The sequence below is a fragment of the Triticum aestivum genome, chromosome 3B, assembly GCF_018294505.1.
Source record: "Triticum aestivum cultivar Chinese Spring chromosome 3B, IWGSC CS RefSeq v2.1, whole genome shotgun sequence".
Taxonomy (NCBI): Eukaryota; Viridiplantae; Streptophyta; class Magnoliopsida; order Poales; family Poaceae; genus Triticum; species Triticum aestivum.
The window spans coordinates 158442157-158460613 of NC_057801.1; the positions used below are offsets into that span (position 1 = coordinate 158442157).

The following is an 18457-nucleotide window of genomic DNA, read 5'->3' on the forward strand; positions in this document are numbered from 1 at the left end:
CACCGTGAGTCTTGTGCTTAACCAGAAGAAGGACTTTCTTGCGCATGTGTTTCCAAGAGATTACACCAGGAATTTCAATTAAGAATATCTTTCTATTCCTTTGAATCCAAATATTCCAACAGCCTATGATGATGATATCCATTGCAATATGTTTAGGCAATGTTTGGTGGAAAAGCAACACTTCATCAAAGAGAGAGATACCCATGTGCTTGTTTCGAGAGATAGAGCCCAACAAGATTGTGCAAAAGTACGGTCCCATAGAAAGTGTAGAATAGATTCCTCTGCTGATTCATTTCAAAGAACACATATATAGCAGTCCATATAAAAAGATTTTCTCTTGAGCAATCCCCTGGTATTTGTTCTGTCATACATAGCTAGCCAAAAGAAAATCTTATGCATGAACCTACTTCCACTTTTCCGAATCCATTCGAAGAGGAACCAAAATTTTGGCTGCCCCATCAGATGGTTATACATCACCTTAGAGGAGAAAATATGTGATTTCCAGCCATAATTCATATGTCAGCAGACAAAGAAGGGTCGATATGCGTCATAGTTTATTCTGGCTCATTTAATTGAAGGAAAGCTTGGTTTGAAAGGGGCCTATGAAACCCGTCATTAGATTTTGTCTTCTTAAAACAAAGGCAAGAGCTTTGTCATTTATGACAAAGGAGTGGAGCTTTGGAAATGGTTGCGCCGGTGCCAAATCTGACCATTTTTCATCCCAAGAAAGTCTAGAATGTCCATTGCCAATAGTGCATATAGCACTTGCTTAAAGGGAGAGATTAACTTGAAGTGATCTTTCCACCAAAATGACCCTTGAAGCTGAGGAATAATATGACTAAGCTTACCCACGACATTTTTTCCTAGTTGTAAAACCTTTGAAATTTTCATACATGCTAAAACAATTTCATAGAGATTTCGCCACGTTTCATACTTCCAAATTTGGACTTCATCGTGAACTGAGCGTAACTCGGATTGTTAAGTTCCTTGTTGACTTCGTCAATCTCAAGATTTGTCAGCTCAGTCTCTCAAAAATGCTTATAGGGGTAGAGTGTACGTGAAGCGTGAGTGTACGTGCATGTATATGAGCGTCTGCGCTTGTACTATGTTTCTCAAAACAAAAGCTAAACTTTAATTTGCCAAGATTTATTCAAGGTTAGTGTTGTTTTTCAGATCTCATCACCAAGAAATTCATTTTTCAAATGGAATATTTTTTTAGAAAAGAAGGAAGATCCCCGGTCTCTGCATCTATGCGATGCATGCGACCACTTTATTAAATATTCACAAAAACCTTACGAAGTAATACATCAGAAAGTTTGAAGCCACCATCTTGGCAACAGCTGTCACTACTCCTATCCAATTGATGAAGGAGCGCCGATAGTCCGAGTTGAATACCGAACAGACCTCGCACCAAAGCCTAACATCTAAAACTGGAGGCGCCAGCCAAGCCACATTGTCGGGTCTGCGGCACACATGGGTCCGGCGCAATCTCAGAGGCCGCCGCCGCCGCCTTCCGCCAATCCTTCTTCAGAGCAGTTACTGACGCATCGACCTTGGCAGACCTTCCTACGATGTCAGCATGACGCCAGACAATGCCATCCTCCTGCGCGAGTCCATCTACATGCAATGAACACCGAGACTCCACAGCGCCACACCGCCAAGATCTACCGTCGTTGATGCGGAGGAGGTAACACCACTCCACCTTTGGGCCCCTCCAATCAGCACCTCTTGCATCGCCGGCCACCTGCCGCGATGTCGTGCAAGTCCAGCCCCGGGAAAGCACGCAGGGAAGATCTTCAAGACGACGCCCTCAGGAGGGGAAGTGACATGGATCGACGCCTGATGTCTACTATGCAACCTTCTTCTTGTAGACGTTGTTGGGCCTTCAAGTGCAGAGGTTTGTAGGACAGTAGCAAATTTCCCTCAAGTGGATGACCTAAGGTTTATCAATCCGTGGGAGGTGTAGGACGAAGATGGTCTCTCTCAAACAACCCTGAAACGAAATAACAAAGAGTCTCTTGTGTCCCCAACACACCCAATACAATGGTAAATTGTATAGGTGCACTAGTTCGGGGAAGAGATGGTGATACAAGTGCAATATGGATGGTAGATATAGGTTTTTGTAATCTGAAAAATATAAAAACAACAAGGTAACTAATAATAAAAGTGAGCACAAACGATATTGCAATGCTAGGAAACGAGGCCTAGGGTTCATACTTTCACTAGTGCAAGTTCTCTCAACAATAATAACATAATTGGATCATATAACTATCCCTCAACATGCAACAAAGAGTCACTCCAAAGTCACTATTAGCGGAGAACAAACGAAGAGATCATGGTAGGGTACGAAACCACCTCAAAGTTATTCTTTCTGATCGATCTATTCAAGAGTCCGTAGTAAAATAACACGAAGCTATTCTTTCCGTTCGATCTATCATAGAGTTCGTACTAGAATAACACCTTAAGACACAAATCAACCAAAACCCTAATGCCACCAAGATACTCCAATGTCACCTCAAGTATCCGTGTGTATGATTATAAGATATGCATCACACAATCTCAGATTCATCTATTCAAACCAACACAAAGTATTTCAAAGAGTGCCCCAAAGTTTCTACCGCAGAGTCAAGACGAAAACGTGTTCCAACCCCTATGCATAAGTTCACAAGGTGACTGAACCCACAAGTTGATCACCAAAACATGCATCAAGTAGATCACGTGAATATCCCATTGTCACCACAGATAAGCACATGCAAGACATACATCAAGTGTTCTCAAATCCTTAAAGAATCAATCCAATAAGATAACTTCAAAGGGAAAACTCAATCCATTACAAGAGAGTAGAGGGGGAGAAACATCATAAGATCCAACTAGAATAGCAAAGCTCACGATACATCAAGATCCTGCCAAATCAAGAACACGAGAGAGAGAGAGAGAGAGATCAAACACATAGCTACTAGTACATACCCTCAGCCCCGAGGGTGAGCTACTCCCTCCTCATCATCGAGAGTGTCGGGATGATGAAGATGGCCACCGCTGAGGGTTCCCCCCTCTGGCAGGGTGCCGGAACGGGTCTAGATTGGTTTTCGGTGGCTACTGAGGCTTGCGGAGGCGGAACTCCCGATCTAGGTTATGTTCTGGGGGTTTCTGTATATATAAGAGGTTTTGGTGTCAAGAACAAGTCAGGGGGGTCTCCAGGCTGTCCACGAGGTAGGGAGGCGTGCCCAGGGGGTGGGCGCGCCTCCCACCCTCGTGGGCATCCCGGGACTCTTCTGGCCCAACTCTTTTACTCCATGGCCTTCTTCTGGTCCAAAAATAAGCTCCGTCAAGTTTTAGGTCAATTGGACTCCGTTTGATTTTCCTTTTCGGCGATACTCAAAAACAAGGGAAAACAAAAACTGGCACTGGGCTCTAGGTTAATAAGTTAGTCCCAAAAATCATATAAAATAGCATATAAATGCATATAAAACATCCTAGATGGATAATATAATAGCATGGAACAATCAAAAATTATGGATACGTTGGAAACGTATCAACACCGTCATCCGGCCCTGCACCTCAGGACCTAGGCTTTCACCCAAAAAAGTGACCCGATAGCCGAGGAGGTGTAAGAATTTAAGGTATAGGTGTTTTTGAATTTAAGGTCTAGAACCAAATACTTGCAAAGATGGGATACCATATATGACTATAAGGATTCGCGCGCTTTGCTGCGCCGGAAGCACACGGGGATTGCAGTGACATATTTCCTCATTTCAATGTGTTCGTTGAAATCTACTTACAAAATGTTTAATTGGTCAATTAATAGAGTGAAGGACCACACTGCACAGTGGCACCAAAACGACATCCCCTTAGAAGCATAGGCAAACAATAAATAGTCGCTTGTATCAAAATGCAGATCAATCATTTGTGTCTTCTACTGCAGTACAAATAAAATATATATGATCTCTAAGTCGATCAACTTTGTTGACTCCTTTACATCTTTTAGCGTCAGCCTGACATTTCTTCTTTTACCTTCCAAAGCATGATTTAGCTGCTGAGTACCACCTAGGAAGAACTTTCTTTTTAAGATGTTCATTAGCTTGCCGATGTCACGTGTCTTGTTCTCACATCATATTCTCCTGGGAGTTGCCCACGTACATATTCTCTTTATAAAAGTCATTCAAAACAGAATATAGTGACATATTTTGAGTTTTGATTTTAAATTGTCAATAACAAATATGTTAACCAAAGGACAGAAAATAACTTTTATGTATATTTCATCTTTCAATCAAGTATACGTGGATATGCAAGCTTCGATAACATTTAAGTTACATATATGTACTATTTAATCCATCTGAATGGCCAAAATAGGCACAAGATTTTAGTAAACCAATCAATCAATTTTAGTAAAACAGGCTGTGAACGCAAATAAATGGAGCATGCTGGGAAGAAAATACCACATTCTTAAAGCATGATCAACCCAGAATAATGGCTTGTCTCTAAGAGTACATCAAAGATCAAACAGAGAACTATGTTGAAAATTCGAGCCACTTTTTTACTAAATGCAGCAGTATTATACATATATGACTGAATACTATAGAAACAGAAATAAAATCGCTCCGGAGATGACTAGCACATTTGAAGTAAATAAAAGATCTGAAACTTTAAATGTGTCGATAATTGATTCGTATGTATGCTCGTACATATCCATATGAAAATAATATTATTATTGCACCCAAAGTAAAACAGCTTTAAGCACTAAAAATTTCCAAGCCGAAACATTTACATGTCTAGTTTTCATGGAAGAAGATTGATGTTTGTAAGATGTCTTTTTTCACCACCTATGTATGCAGATCACAAGTCTAACTCCACACTTGCATGAAGAGGAAGTCAAATTAAAAAGCTTAGGATGCCCACCATAAATACTTAGTGGATGACCTGGAGAAAATGCAACATGCTAAGACCACTGTTGTAGCCTTCTCATACTTAAAGCTTGTTTCGGATGATACCGGCAATTCTATGGTGCTTCTCTTTAGTAACACGTTTAGTGATCTCACTATACATTCGGGAATTGAGATGAATCACTACATACAGATAATGTGAGAATGTTACAACAATAAGTATCTTAATAATCTATGCTCACACTATCACATTTCATAAGTATAGATATCAGGAGTCACCATAAAATAACTACCTACAGAATGAGGGATGGAAATTCATGTTCATTCAAATTATCTTACCATCCAGATAAATCACAAAAGGCTAATGCAACTGATTCTCCACAAAAAATTGACAGGTAATTCATACTACAGAGTACACAATTAAGTAAAACTATTTAATAGGTAAGCTTGACTTTCCTGCAGTTTAGATCAATTGGGAGTCTCTTTCATAAAGATTAATCGAGATTAACTACATGTTTCCCTCCTAAAAATGTAACTAATTGTTTGAACATACATCTATGTGATGGACCACAAACAGATACAGTCCTTGCAGTATTTCTTTGAAAGGAAAGGAACTGCTGAAGGGGGGAGGGGGGAGTAAACACAATTTCTTCACCTGGATCCATATGAGAAGGTTATTAATAGTAGCACCATCAGCAACACACAGTAAGAACTCCCCCTCTGCACACTTAACTTCTCCTGCCTCCCCAGCATCCTTATCCAAGGAGCTGAGAACATCATTCACCTGAAGCTCAAGCACTGCTAGTGCTGGAGCAAAGTTCCCTTGTTTGAGAACCTTGTGATTCATGTGCAGATTCCCCTTGCATCATCCTTCAAACATGGTGTGAATCCATCGAGTGCTGACACAAATATATGGAGACCCGATCTGCATGATCTCCATAGGATCATGCTCGACCCATCTTGTAGTTCACATCAAGAACTGATAACAAAAGTTAGAAGTCATCTCCTAACTGCAAGTTAAGGGACAACAAATAATGGTATAATAATTTCAAGAAGAGAACTGCCAGCACTTTACAAAAGAAGATGACACTGCCTGCTACAGTGACCAGAATCAAATAGCCTAGAACACAGCAGCATAAAGCAACTTTTAGTATGGCACGTTTCACTTTTTGGCATGTCGACTAATACATGAAAACATAAGTGAAACAAAGAAGATTATTTGTGTTGCTTTGGAAGCTAGTACAGGAAGAAACATCTGGTGAAGTGGACATTTAGAAGATTGTTATTGTCGGGAAACGTAGCATGTAATTTTAAAAAATTCCTACGCTCACGCAAGATCTATCTAGGAGATGCATAGCAACGAGAGGGGGAGAGTGTGTCCACGTACCCTCGTAGACCAAAAGCGGAAGCATTAGCTTAACGCGGTTGATGTAGTCGAACGTCTTCTAGATTCAACCGATCAAGCACCGAGCGTACGGCACCTCCGAGTTCTGCACACGTTCAGCTTGATGACGTCCCTTGAACTCTTGATCCAACAAAGTGTCAAGGGAGAGTTACGTCAGCACGATGGCGTGGTGACGGTGATGGTGAAGTGATCCACGCAGGGCTTCCCCTAAGTAGTACGTGAATATGACCGGAGGCATAAACTGTGGAGGGGGCGCCGCACACGGCTAGGAATCGAAGTTGTGTGTTCTAGTGGTGCCCCCCCCCACATATATATATATATATATATATATATATATATATATATATATATATATATATATATATATATATACCCCCCCACATATATATATATATATATATATATATATATATATATATATATATATATATATATATATATATATATATATATATATAGGTTCAAGGGGAGGGGAGGCAGCCAAGGGGGCGCCCCAAGTAGGAGGAATCCTACTTGGGGTCCTCCCAATTCGGCCTCCCCCCTTTCCTATTCCTATTCGGAGTAGGAAGGGAAGAGGGGGGAGGGGGAATCCTATTCCCTTTTTTCTTTCCTTCTTCCCCTTTCCTTCTCCAATTTGGCCAGCCCATATGGGAGGGGCACCAGCCCCTTAGTGGCTGGTGTGTTTCCCCTATTGGCCCATTAGGCCCATATAGCTTGTCGGGGGTTGCCCGGAACCCCTTCCGATGACCCGATACGTACCCGGTACACCCAGAACACTTTCGGTGTCCGAATACTATCGTCCTATATATGAATCTTTACCTCTCGACCATTTAGAGAATCATCGTCATGTCCGTGATCTCATCCGGGACTCTGAACAATATTCGGTCACCAAATCACATAACTCATATAATACAAAATCGTCATCAAAACGTTAAGCGTGCGGATCCTACGGGTTCGAGAACTATGTAGACATGACCGAGACACCTCGCCGGTCAATAACCAATAGCGGAACCTGCAGCTCATATTGGTTCCTACATATTCTATAAAGATCTTTATCAGTCAAACCATAATGACAACATACGTTATTCCCTTTGTCATCAGTATGTTACTTGCCCGAGATTCGATCGTCGGTATCTTCATACCTAGTTCAATCTCGTTACAGGCAAGTCTCTTTACTCGTTCTGTAATGCATCATCCCGCAACTAACTCATTAGTCACATTGCTTGCAAGGCGTATCATGATGTGCATTACCGAGAGGGCCCAAAGATACCTCTCCGATACTCGAAGTGACAAATCCTAATCTCGATCTATGCCAACCCAACAAACACCTTCAGAGATACTTGTAGAGCATCTTTATAATCACCCAGTTACATTGTGACATTTGATAGCACACTAGGTATTTCTCCGGTATCCGGGAGTTGCATAATCTCATAGTCAAAGGAATATGTATAAGTCATGAAGAAAGCAATAGCAATAAAACTGAACGATCATAATGCTAAGCTAATGTATGGCTCTTATCCATCACATCATTCTCCTAATGATGTGTTCTCATTCATCAAATGACAACACATGTCTATGGTTAGGAAACTTAACCATCTTTGATTAACGAGCTAGTCGAGTAGAGGCTTACTAGGGACACTGTGTTTTGTCTATGTATTCACACTATACAATTCTAGCATGAATAATAAACATTTATCATGATATAAGGAAATATAAAATAACAACTTTATTATTGCCTCTAGGGCATATTTCCTTCAGTTATTCCTAAAAGTGCATCAAGATAGTTATATTAGAAGTGTATTAGATTTGAAGGAAGGCCAGTCATCGATCATGCCATTTTCAATATATGTATAGAAGGAAAACAGAATATCAAAACAAACTCGGACTAATCATATGACAAGAAAATGAAATTGATGTATATCAACCCTGCCGTGATTCTTTTAGTGATTGCAGTAGGCATGGCCGCCTGTGCCGTTAGGGCATGAAAACCCTACCATGATTAGCAAAGCGAGGTGATGTTCTTTGAGGGTGAAAACCCTTGTAGTGAATACACCGAAAATAATCGAGCGACTGCATCACACAACTTGATACCCTTTTCGCGTGACATCTCACCATCATCCCAATCCTGCCTGTTGGCAACCGCCGCATAATGATTAAATAAATCTATTTTCGAGCACCATGAAATAGTATAGTCAAACAAAAGGAAGATCATTGCCTTACATACGGATATCATCAACATTTTCTCAAATAAATAGCATGTCACATAGATCGTATTGCAATCTCACAATAATCTATCAAAACTCACAAGAAATCTAGCCTCACAAATATGAACATCTCAACAATCTCTCAGATGATCGCTGAACAATCTCACAACAATCTCAGAGCTAGATCACATAACAATCTCACATCTCAGCAATGTTTTACCATTTATCATCTACATGACCAACAAAGTGACAACAAGCAATCTGAGCAGAGGTCGGTGGCAAGAAAGATCGGGAACAGAGGAGAGCTTCACCTGAAAGAAGGGCAGTGGGAGGAGTTGGTGAGGTCAGCTTGGTGCTTGACAACACCTAAACAGAGGGGATCTACTGCCTGCGCTGCTCCTGCTCGGTGCTCCACGATCAGCAGCACAGCGCAGCTGCTGCTCCTGCTCGGTCCCCTTATGAGGGGTGGAGGGGAATGACAGGAGTGAAGGCGAATGACAACGGCAGAGGGAGGAGCCGCCCACCACCCACCCAGCAGATCAGAGACGCCGATGCGAGGAAGAAGACTCCGGGGACAACACAAGCAGCAGCAAGAACACCGCCGCCCCTCTCTGCAAATCGAAGAAGAGGGCAAGCCCGCACAGCCGCCGCCGCACCACCTATGCAATCGCCGGAGGGAACGGCAGAATAGGAGGAACCAGCGACATGTAAGGTAAACGAGGCCTTGCACGCCAGGAGTCAAAAGCCCATTTACAACCGACCAGACCCAAAACAGGGCCCACATACCGCCTTAAACACCCCTGATGCACCAGATCGCTCCATTTCAAGGGACTCCGTGAACTCCCGTGCATGGTAGATATCCATCCTCCTATCATCATGTAGAGGACCCCTAGCAGTACATTCGATTAGAGACAACCATGAAAATGAATAAAACTGACCCTTTTCCAAAACTTCAACACGAAATGGCCTCAGTTTGAGGATATTTCATGAAATGGCCCTTTTAAATGACGCGCGAGGTTGGGGCGCCATGCTAGATAGCATGACATCCCGGGCTAAAGCGTCGTGCTATTTGGCATGACGCCCTAGCCCGGGGCGCCATGCTACATGTCGCAATCATGGCACTCTAGGCTGGGGCGTCATGCAAAAGGGAGTCATTTTGTGAAATATTTTTAGATCGGATGCATTTTGTGTTGAACTTTCAAAAAAGTCAGTTTTGTTCATTTTCACGAGACAGCCAGCCCGGGCATCCTGATAAGATTTGTCAGACAATAAGCTTTTTCCCTTTTCTCGAGATGCTTAGTGTGCAATGATGAGAACGATATGAATCTCTCTGATTTGTACGCAGTGTGATAATTAGCCTTTTACAAAAGCATGTGGTCCAATAATATGTATCCCTCTGGACCGTGGCCACATTCCTCGCTCATGTCATGTCCCCTCGCTCCCGATCACACTACTAACCTGGATTCATTCGATCGCTAGTACTAGTACGTACAAGTAAGTATAGCGCCGACGAGGCGGTGATTTTATCTAGTGATGACTCTGCTTACGCATACGCGTACAAGTGCCAACTGCCAACGTGTGATGATGGCGGAGGCGGCAACAAGTATCTTCCCCTTTTTCCGTACCAACCCGACTGCTATGCTCTTGCGCGATAAACGGTTCTACGCAAAATTTCGTGTTTTGACCCTTTTTTAAAGTTAATCGAGATTAGTGGTGAAGTCAGCTTGTAGTGACCCTGACTTATTGTCCGAGCATGGCCGAGGAATTAAGCCCAACTGCAATGGGGAATTTTGTCAGTGGATTTTATCCGCAAACGCTCGTTAATGTGGTGCTTTTATCCCTTAGACTGGTTGTAATCATAGTAGCATAGCTAGTATCATACTTTCAAGTAGGCAAGTTTGATGAAATGTCATAAAATTAAATAAAGAAAGAGATGGTTGAGTATCATATCATGATACAGTATCATAATAAATGTTATACTACTATGTGTCAAGCGTGGCAATAAATAAAGTACTACATGACACTAATATATAATACTCCCTCCGTAAACTAATATAAGAGCGTTTAGAATATTAAAATATTGATCTAAACGCTTTTATATTAGTTTACAGAGGGAGTACTATGCATTATGAAGGTAATATCATACACTAGAATCATGCATATGATACTTCCTATTACAACCAGCCTTATACATAGGCTCAATAATCTCGCTATCTCGTCATTGACAACGATAGCAACCACCCTCCCTCCTCTGTCATTTCTTCCTTCGCCACTCATGGCAACCTTAGGCACCATCTCACCGTTCTTTCTCTTGCACCGTCAGCAACCGCGGCGGCGACCATCCCCACTCCCCGCACCCCTACACACACAGACCACCGCCCACTTCTTTTTTTAAGGAACCGACAGGAGCACTGCCTTTTCATTTCAAACGACAAAAATATTAATGTACAGAGGTGCCTGGCTTTTGCAGAGAACCGGGCAAACCCAAAAACCAAAAACGTATTACGGATCAGCCAACACCTGTCGCCACTTGTGCCCTGTCCAAGGCCAAAGCCCTTTGCTTGATGTCGTCGGATGCGAGAGTCGCCGCCTCCAAGTGGGTGAGACGGGTTCCGTTGAAGATAGGGCGGTTTCGCTCCTTCCAGACATTCTAGATGGTGTAGAGGAAGCGACCGCCGCGGCGACGTTTGTCCTTGTTAGACAAAGTAGAGATGAAAGAATCCCACCAGTCAGAGACCCCCCATGCAAGTTGGTAACAATGTCGTGGCAACCGTGGCCTCCCCCGTCCAAACCTGGACGTGCAACCAGACTGCAACCGAATACAAGCAGCCTTTGCAAGATCAACATGCACGGCGGCCATGTCTGTCCTCCTGCCGGCAAGAAACATGTGCGGCGGCCGAGAAACCAACTTCGGTGCTTGCATTGTTACACCCCGTCGCTTGGTCTGGCCAGCGCCTGTTATTTATATGTGGCCAAGCCCGGTACCATCTACACAACACCATGTTCGCTCCGTTTCTTCCTCCGTACACCACCTCCGTCATGGTCGCAGGATCTAGAGTGATGTGGGAGAGCATCTCGATGAGCAGAAGCTCGAATTGGCTGACCTTGCGTTTGCGTGGTAGGTCCGTCATGCGCGACAGATAGAGTCTAGCTTGCGAGCTTGCCAAAGGTGAGGAAGGACGACCCCACAACGGAGGAGGCGTTTGACGATAAGCCGACACCCCTGCCCATGCTTGTCCTTGTCGGCTTCACCACGGAGCAGGCGCATGTGCACTTCAACACCGTCGTGAGGGAGGAGCAGCCGGCACTGCACCAGGTGTCGACGCTCTGGCAAGCGCAGGAGCAGTGGCACTACATCATCACCTTCCTCGCGCATCATTGACTGGCAGGGACAAAATCTACGGCGAGTTCACGAGCGAGGAGGCTGTGGCAACCATGGTCAAGGAGAATCCAAACTTCGTCGCCGAGCAGCAAGCGCTTTACGAGGCCACGTCCGCTCGCGTCGACTACAGGTCGGTAGCGGCGCAGGCGATCGTAGACAGAACGTCGGCAGTTGCGGGTCGTTCGCACTGTCAGTGTCGGGTCGCTACAACCATGAGATCGGCCCGTGCACGTCCAATCATGGACCTCACCTCCACCGGCGGCGTCCAAGTCGCAGACTTTGATGAGAAAGAGTAGGGCACAGGAGACAAAGGCGTTTGTGTCCCATGTGGGTACTTCCATATCCCATGTCTTACTCTTCCTCGCCGGAGAACTGCATTTTTGCTTCCCGGGGCTCACGACCATCGAAGATGCTAGGCACGGGGAACAACAAGGACTTGAGGGACAAACGCCCGCGAAGAAATAGACTAGGTTAACTTCCAAACACTTTTTTTAGTGAAATTGTTGAAAATGTAATTATTATGGCCTGATTTAAATGAAAATCATTCGGTTTGCATAAAATTGACGGACGTTTGAGCTACACAAATGGACGCCGGGCTCTCATATCACTGTGCATGAACGCTCTTGGACGTATCCGCGTCCGTTTTAGGTTCGGCGGTGGAGATGCCCTTGATCCGTAATCAACAATACGTAACGAAGCATTACTGAGCGACCTGTCGGCCCGGAAGTTTGTCTGCCCTATCTACGTATAGCATTTTTGTGCCGATCCAAATCAGTGCACGAACAGCAGTGCTCGTCTGTATCTTCGTCAACCACTTTATGCTTTTCGATGCGTACATCAGGAATTCATTCGCTCATCTGCTCATTCAGCTCAGTTCACTCTCCGGCAGTTTAGCCGGACTTCGCCGTTCTTCCCGGTGAGCGCCAGGTTGCCCATCCTCACCATGGCGGCGGCGAAGTCTACCGCGAAGAGCGTGGCGTTGGCGGCGTAGGCTCTCACGAGCGCGTCCGTGCTGCCGTCGCCGACGCCGCTCCCGTAGAGCTCCTGGTCGGAGCGCAGGAGCACGCGGCGGGCGACGAGGTCCTGGAAGTAGCCGTTGTCGAATGCGGCGGGGGCGCGCAGCTCGAGCGGCGCGAGGTTCCCGTCGCCGCCGGCGGAAGGGCAGGCCTTGGCGCGTATCTGCGTGGCGAAGGCGGCGTCCACGGCCGCGTTGCCGGTGTCGTTGTAGATGTGCGTGCGGAAGGTGGTGCAGCGGGCCCAGCCCACGGTGTGCGCCCCGGACAGCGCGGTGAGGGCGCGCGCGTCCAGGCCCTTGTCGCTGAACCTGGTGAGGAGGTCGGCGAGCCTCGCGTCCGGCGGCGGCAGGTTGGTGTTCGCCGCGTTCTGGCTCGCCGAGCGCCCGTCTCGCCGGCCCAGCTGCACCGTCCAGCTCGGCCCCCCGAGCTGCACGCACGCGGCCGCCTTTAGTAATGCCACCGGCCAGGATGCCAGAAAGAGAGGGAGAGAGAAGTGGGTACCGACCAGGCTGACGGCGTCGCGGGCGGCGAGCGCGACGATGTCGGCGCAGGAGACGGTGGCCTTGCAGGAAGCCTCGACCTGCGCCTTGATGGCATCGATGACCTCGTATCCGCGCAACGAGTTGGCGTTCGGCCCCGCGTTCTTCTCCCCCGTGAAGTTGGCCGTGTCGTCCAGCAAGACGGACGCGTCGCACCCCTGCGCATGCACGCACGCATTCCCTCTCAGCACGCAGTTCGCAGGAGTAGGACTAGAATAAGACGCGTATTTAGTTTGTGACCGACCGGAACCAAAACGTACATTGACGAAGCAGTCGTGGAAGAAGAGGCGGAGGATGGACGCGCCCATGCGCGCCTCCTTCTGGACGGCCTGCGCCATGCCGCGGCGCACGACGGACTGCAGCGCCGGGCACGTGGCGTCGTAGAACGCCGGCGACATCTGGCCATCGACGACGACAGCGGCCGCCGCCGCCGCGAGAGCAACCACGGCGACGCGCGCCAGGAGCGTCCCCATCACCGCACACACTTCCAGAAAGCAACAGCTAAAGAAGGAAGGGAAGATCCTCCGCTGCAGCGAGAGTGAACTGTCAAGTACTCAAGCTGGCGAGGCGGTGCTCTGCCCACGCACGAGCCCGCCGCGCGCGCGCACGTATATATGGACGTGCTGTGCTGCCGGGCAGGCGCAGCGCGCGCGCTGAGTGGAAGCTGATCAAACGTTGGATGCCGCGGCAGCCTGTGCGCTGTTCGCTGCTGGATCGGGGGCCGTAGATAGGTCGGAGGCAGCCAGCTGATGGGTAGGAGGGGATCTTGTCGCTATTATTTGGATTTTGGAAGGTGACAAGTGACAGGCAGCAAGATTGTTTGGGTGGTGGCCATTGGGGGACGTACGTACTGCGATCGAGCGGGTGTGGCTGTGTGTGTGCGGCCGTGGACGCTGGCGCCAGCCGGGGCGAGCACGGCGGTCGAGACACGGCCCGACGGCCGGGATGGGCGAGCGCACACGCACCGAGCGGAGCCCCATGGATGGATGGAGTGTCGCGTGCATGGCAGTGCAGGTGGCACCAACTAGCAGCGAGCATCAATCAGTCAGTCCGTTGCAAGTTGCGACGCTTCCGGACAAACGGCCGGGCCATCCCCGTACTCGTAAATCGGAACACTGGTCAGTGATCATATCGTGAATCGGACGGTAAAACAAGCAGAGAGATAAGAGCATCTACACTCAGAGGCCCCAAAGCCGCCTCAAACGCCCGGGCGGGCCACCGGGCCACTATCCAGTCACGAACCCAGATAGACGTCTCAAATGGGTCTCAAACGCTCAGGTTGACTGCAAGTCCTCATATCCAGCCTAAATATGAGGCAGATATGTGCGTCCAGACACATCCGCCACGTCAGACTAACGTCGGGGTCCCACACGAAATCGTTCAGAAATCCGGCGGTCAGAATCTCGTCTTCCTCGTCGGACCGATGTCACCGCGTGGGGCCGCTCTGGCGGACCGCGTAGTGCCTAGCCAGGCTATTTAAGCTGGCCGCCGGCACCGACACCCTACCCCTCCACATTTTTCTTCGCGCATTCGCCGCCGCCGCCACTTTCCACACCCTGTCCACCACCACTAGTAGCCATGCCCCTACACTTCCAGATAAGGGGCTACCCATTTCTAACGCCTGAGTGTCGGCTGCAGCTCCTTCAGCAGACCCGGGCAAGGCGCGAAGCCCGGATCACCGCGGGGCTACCTCCGGATGCAGTGAATCTGAAGGAGGAGGAGGCGGAGGAGGAGGCTGAGGAGTAGGAGGAGGAGGATGATGTGGTGGCGTTGGGGACGTGGATCTGCAGGCGGAGTAGCAAGTCATCCTCGATTCCCTCCGCTCGGAGCCGGATGCGCAGCACGCGTGGAGGAGGAGGAGATGCTCGTCTACATGGATGAGGTCGAGCAGGAGGAGGATGAGCCTGATCCCTCCTACACGCCCGTCCACCCGACGCCCGGCACCGACGTCGTAGACATCTCCAACGACGAAGATTAGCTAGGATAGTACGTACGATTATTTTTTGCATGATTTTTATAGATCTAAAGGTTGAAATATAAGGGACAAATGGCCGTACCATCCCGGTACTCGTAAATCGGAATGCTGGTTAGTGATCATATCGTGAATCGGGCGGTAAAAATAAGCAGAGATAAGAGCATCTATAGCCAGAGGCCCCGAAGCCGCCTCAAATGTCTGGGCGGGCCACCCAGCCACTGACCAGTCACGAACCCAAAAGGACGCCTCAAATGGGTCTCAAACGCCCGGGCTGACCGATACCCCTCATATCCAGCCCAAATAAGGCTGATATGGGCGCCTGGGCACGTCCGCCACATTGGACTGATGTCAGGGTCCCACGTGAAATCGCCCGGAAATCCGGTGGTCAGAAACTCGTCTTCTCCGTCGGAGCAATGTCGTCGCGTGGCGCCGCTCTGGCGGGCCGCGTAGTGCATAGCCCGGCTATTTAAGTTGACCGCCGACATCGAAACCCTACCCCTCCACATTTTTCTTCGCCCATCCGTCGCCTCCACCACTTTACACTCCCCGTCCGCCCGCCACCACAAGTAGCCATGCCCCTAAACTGCCAGATATGGGGCTACCCATTTCTAACGCCGGAGCATCGGCTTCAACTCCTTGAGCAGACCCGGGCAAGGCGCGAATCCTGGATTGCCACGGGGCTACCTCTGGATGCAGTGGATCCGGAGGAGGAGCATGTCGGGAACGCTGGGGATGCGGATCTGCAGGCGGAGCAGCAGGCCATTCTCGATTCCCTCCGGTCGGAGTCGGATGCGCAGCACGCCGTGGAGGAGAAGGAGATGCTCGCCTACATGGATGAGGTCGAGCAGGAAGAGGATGAGCCGGATCCCTCCTACACGCCCGTCCACCCGACGCCAGGCACTGACGTCGTAGACATCTCCAACGAGGAAGATTAGCTAGGATAGTGCGTACGATTTTTATTTGCATGATTTGTGTTGAGTATATATGTGTTATGTGCATATTGTGTATTGGGCCCGTCTTCTAGTTCCTTGTATAGTTGAGGTCCATGGCCCACCTTTATACATCATATATATGTGCCTATGCATGAAGAGCAATACATCGTGCAATCATAATCTCATACATGGTATCAGTTTTTAGGTTCTAACCCTAGTCTTCCGCTGCCACCGCCGCCCATCCCTCTCCCTGCCGCGCGCCCGTGCTGTTCCAGCCGCCCGGCAACTCCCGCACATGCTCGATGCTCCACGCCACTGCTTTGCCCGACTCGCTGCTGCCCAACTCGCTAGCCGCGCCCGCTAACCAACTCGGGCACCGCTGCTTTGCCCGGTTCCCAACTCGCTACCCATCTCGCTAGCCGCGCCCACTTACGATCCGATCGCTGCTGCCGCTTCTTCGCCTGATCACCTGTCTGCCACTCGCTGCCATCCCTCATCATGTCGTCTGTCACCTCCTTCGCGTCTACTGATGTCTACTACACAATCTTCTTCTTGTAGACGTTGTTGGGCCTCCAAGTGCAGAGGTTTGTAGGACAGTAGCAAATTTTCCTCAAGTGGATGACCTAAGGTTTATCAATCTGTAGGGGGCGTAGGATGAAGATGGTCTCTCTCAAGCAACCCTGCAACCAAATAACAAAGAGTCTCTTGTGTCCCCAACAGACCCAATATATTGGTAAATTGTTTAGGTGCACTAGTTCGGCGAAGAGATGGTGATACAAGTGCAATATGGATAGTAGATATAGGTTTTTGTAATCTGAAAATATAAAAACAGCAAGCTAGCAAGCGATAAAAGTCAGCATAAACGGTATTGCAATGGTAGGAAACAAGGCCTAAGGTTCATACTTTCACTAGTGCAAGTTCTCTCAACAATAATAACATAATTGGATCATATAACTATCCCTCAACATGCAACAAAGAGTCACTCCAAAGTCACTAATAGCGGAGAACAAATGAAGAGATTATTGTAGGGTAAGAAATCACCTCAAAGTTATTTTTTTCAATCAATCCGTTGGGCTATTCCCATAAGTGTCACAAACAGCCCTAGAGTTCATAGTAAAATAACACCTTAAAACACACATCAACCAAAACCCTAATGTCACCTAGATACTCCAATGTCACCTCAAGTATCCGCGGATATGATTATATGATATGCATCACACAATCTCAGATTCATCTATTCAACCAACACAAAGAACTTCAAAGAGTGCCCCAAAGTTTCTACCGGAGAGTCAAGACGAAAACATGTGCCAACCCCTATGCATAAGTTCACAAGGTCACTAAACCTGCAAGTTGATCATCAAAACATACGTCTAGTAGATCACGTGATATCCCATTGTCACCACAGATAAGCACATGCAAGACATACATCAAGTGTTCTCAAATCCTTAAAGACTCAATCTGATAAGATAACTTCAAAGAGAAAACTCAATCCATTACAAGAGGGCAAAGGGGGAGAAACATTATAAGATCCAACTATAATACCAAAGCTTGCGGTACATCAAGATCATGCCAAATCAAGAACACGAGAGAGAGAGAGAGAGAGAGAGAGAGAGATCAAACACATAGCTACTGGTACATACCCTCAGCCCCGAGGGTGAACTACTACCTACTCGTCATGGAGATCGTCGGGATGATGAAGATGGCCACCGGTGATGGATTCTGCCTCCGGCAGGGTGCCGGAACGGGCTCTCGAGAGGTTTTTGGTGGCTACAGAGGCTTGCGGCAGCGGAACTCCCGATCTAGGTTTCTTTCTGGAAGTTTGGGTATTTATAGGAGGGTTTGGCATCGAGAACAAGTTAGGGGGACCCACTGGGAGTCCACGAGGCACAGGGGCGCGCCCCAGGGGGGTGGGGGCGCCCTCCACCCTCGTGGGCCCCATGGAACTCCTCTCCGATAACTTTTTGTTCCAGTATTTTTTATATTTTCCAAAAAAAATCTCGATTGATTTTCAGCGCATTCCGAGAACTTTTATTTCTGCACAAAAACAACACCGCGGTAGTTCTGCTGAAAACAGCGTCAGTCCGGGTTAGTTCTAACCAAATCATACCAAAAGCATGTAAAAAT

The 18457-nt window shown here is 47.6% G+C and overlaps 1 protein-coding gene across 1 annotated transcript; it reads right to left on the bottom strand.

The window, feature by feature from the left end:
• Positions 1-12668: 12668 nt before the first annotated feature.
• LOC123065104 (peroxidase P7) lies at positions 12669-14116 on the bottom strand. Its single transcript, XM_044488465.1, has 3 exons — positions 13687-14116; positions 13393-13584; positions 12669-13314 (listed from the first exon to the last, which is right to left on the bottom strand). The coding sequence occupies exons 1-3, from the start codon at positions 13897-13899 to the stop codon at positions 12742-12744; spliced, it is 978 nt and encodes a 325-aa protein (XP_044344400.1). The 5' UTR covers positions 13900-14116; the 3' UTR covers positions 12669-12741.
• Positions 14117-18457: the final 4341 nt, after the last annotated feature.

What these genes read in the sequence shown, in the direction of transcription:
- LOC123065104 (XM_044488465.1), bottom strand. Translation starts at nt 13,899, where the DNA reads ATGGGGACGCTCCTGGCGCGCGTCGCCGTGGTTGCTCTCGCGGCGGCG. An exon ending in TCCACGACTGCTTCGTCAAT is followed by an intron (nt 13,585 to 13,686) that starts GTACGTTTTGGT and finishes GTGCATGCGCAG; the next exon opens with GGGTGCGACGCGTCCGTCTT. An exon ending in CCCGCGACGCCGTCAGCCTG is followed by an intron (nt 13,315 to 13,392) that starts GTCGGTACCCAC and finishes GCGTGCGTGCAG; the next exon opens with CTCGGGGGGCCGAGCTGGAC.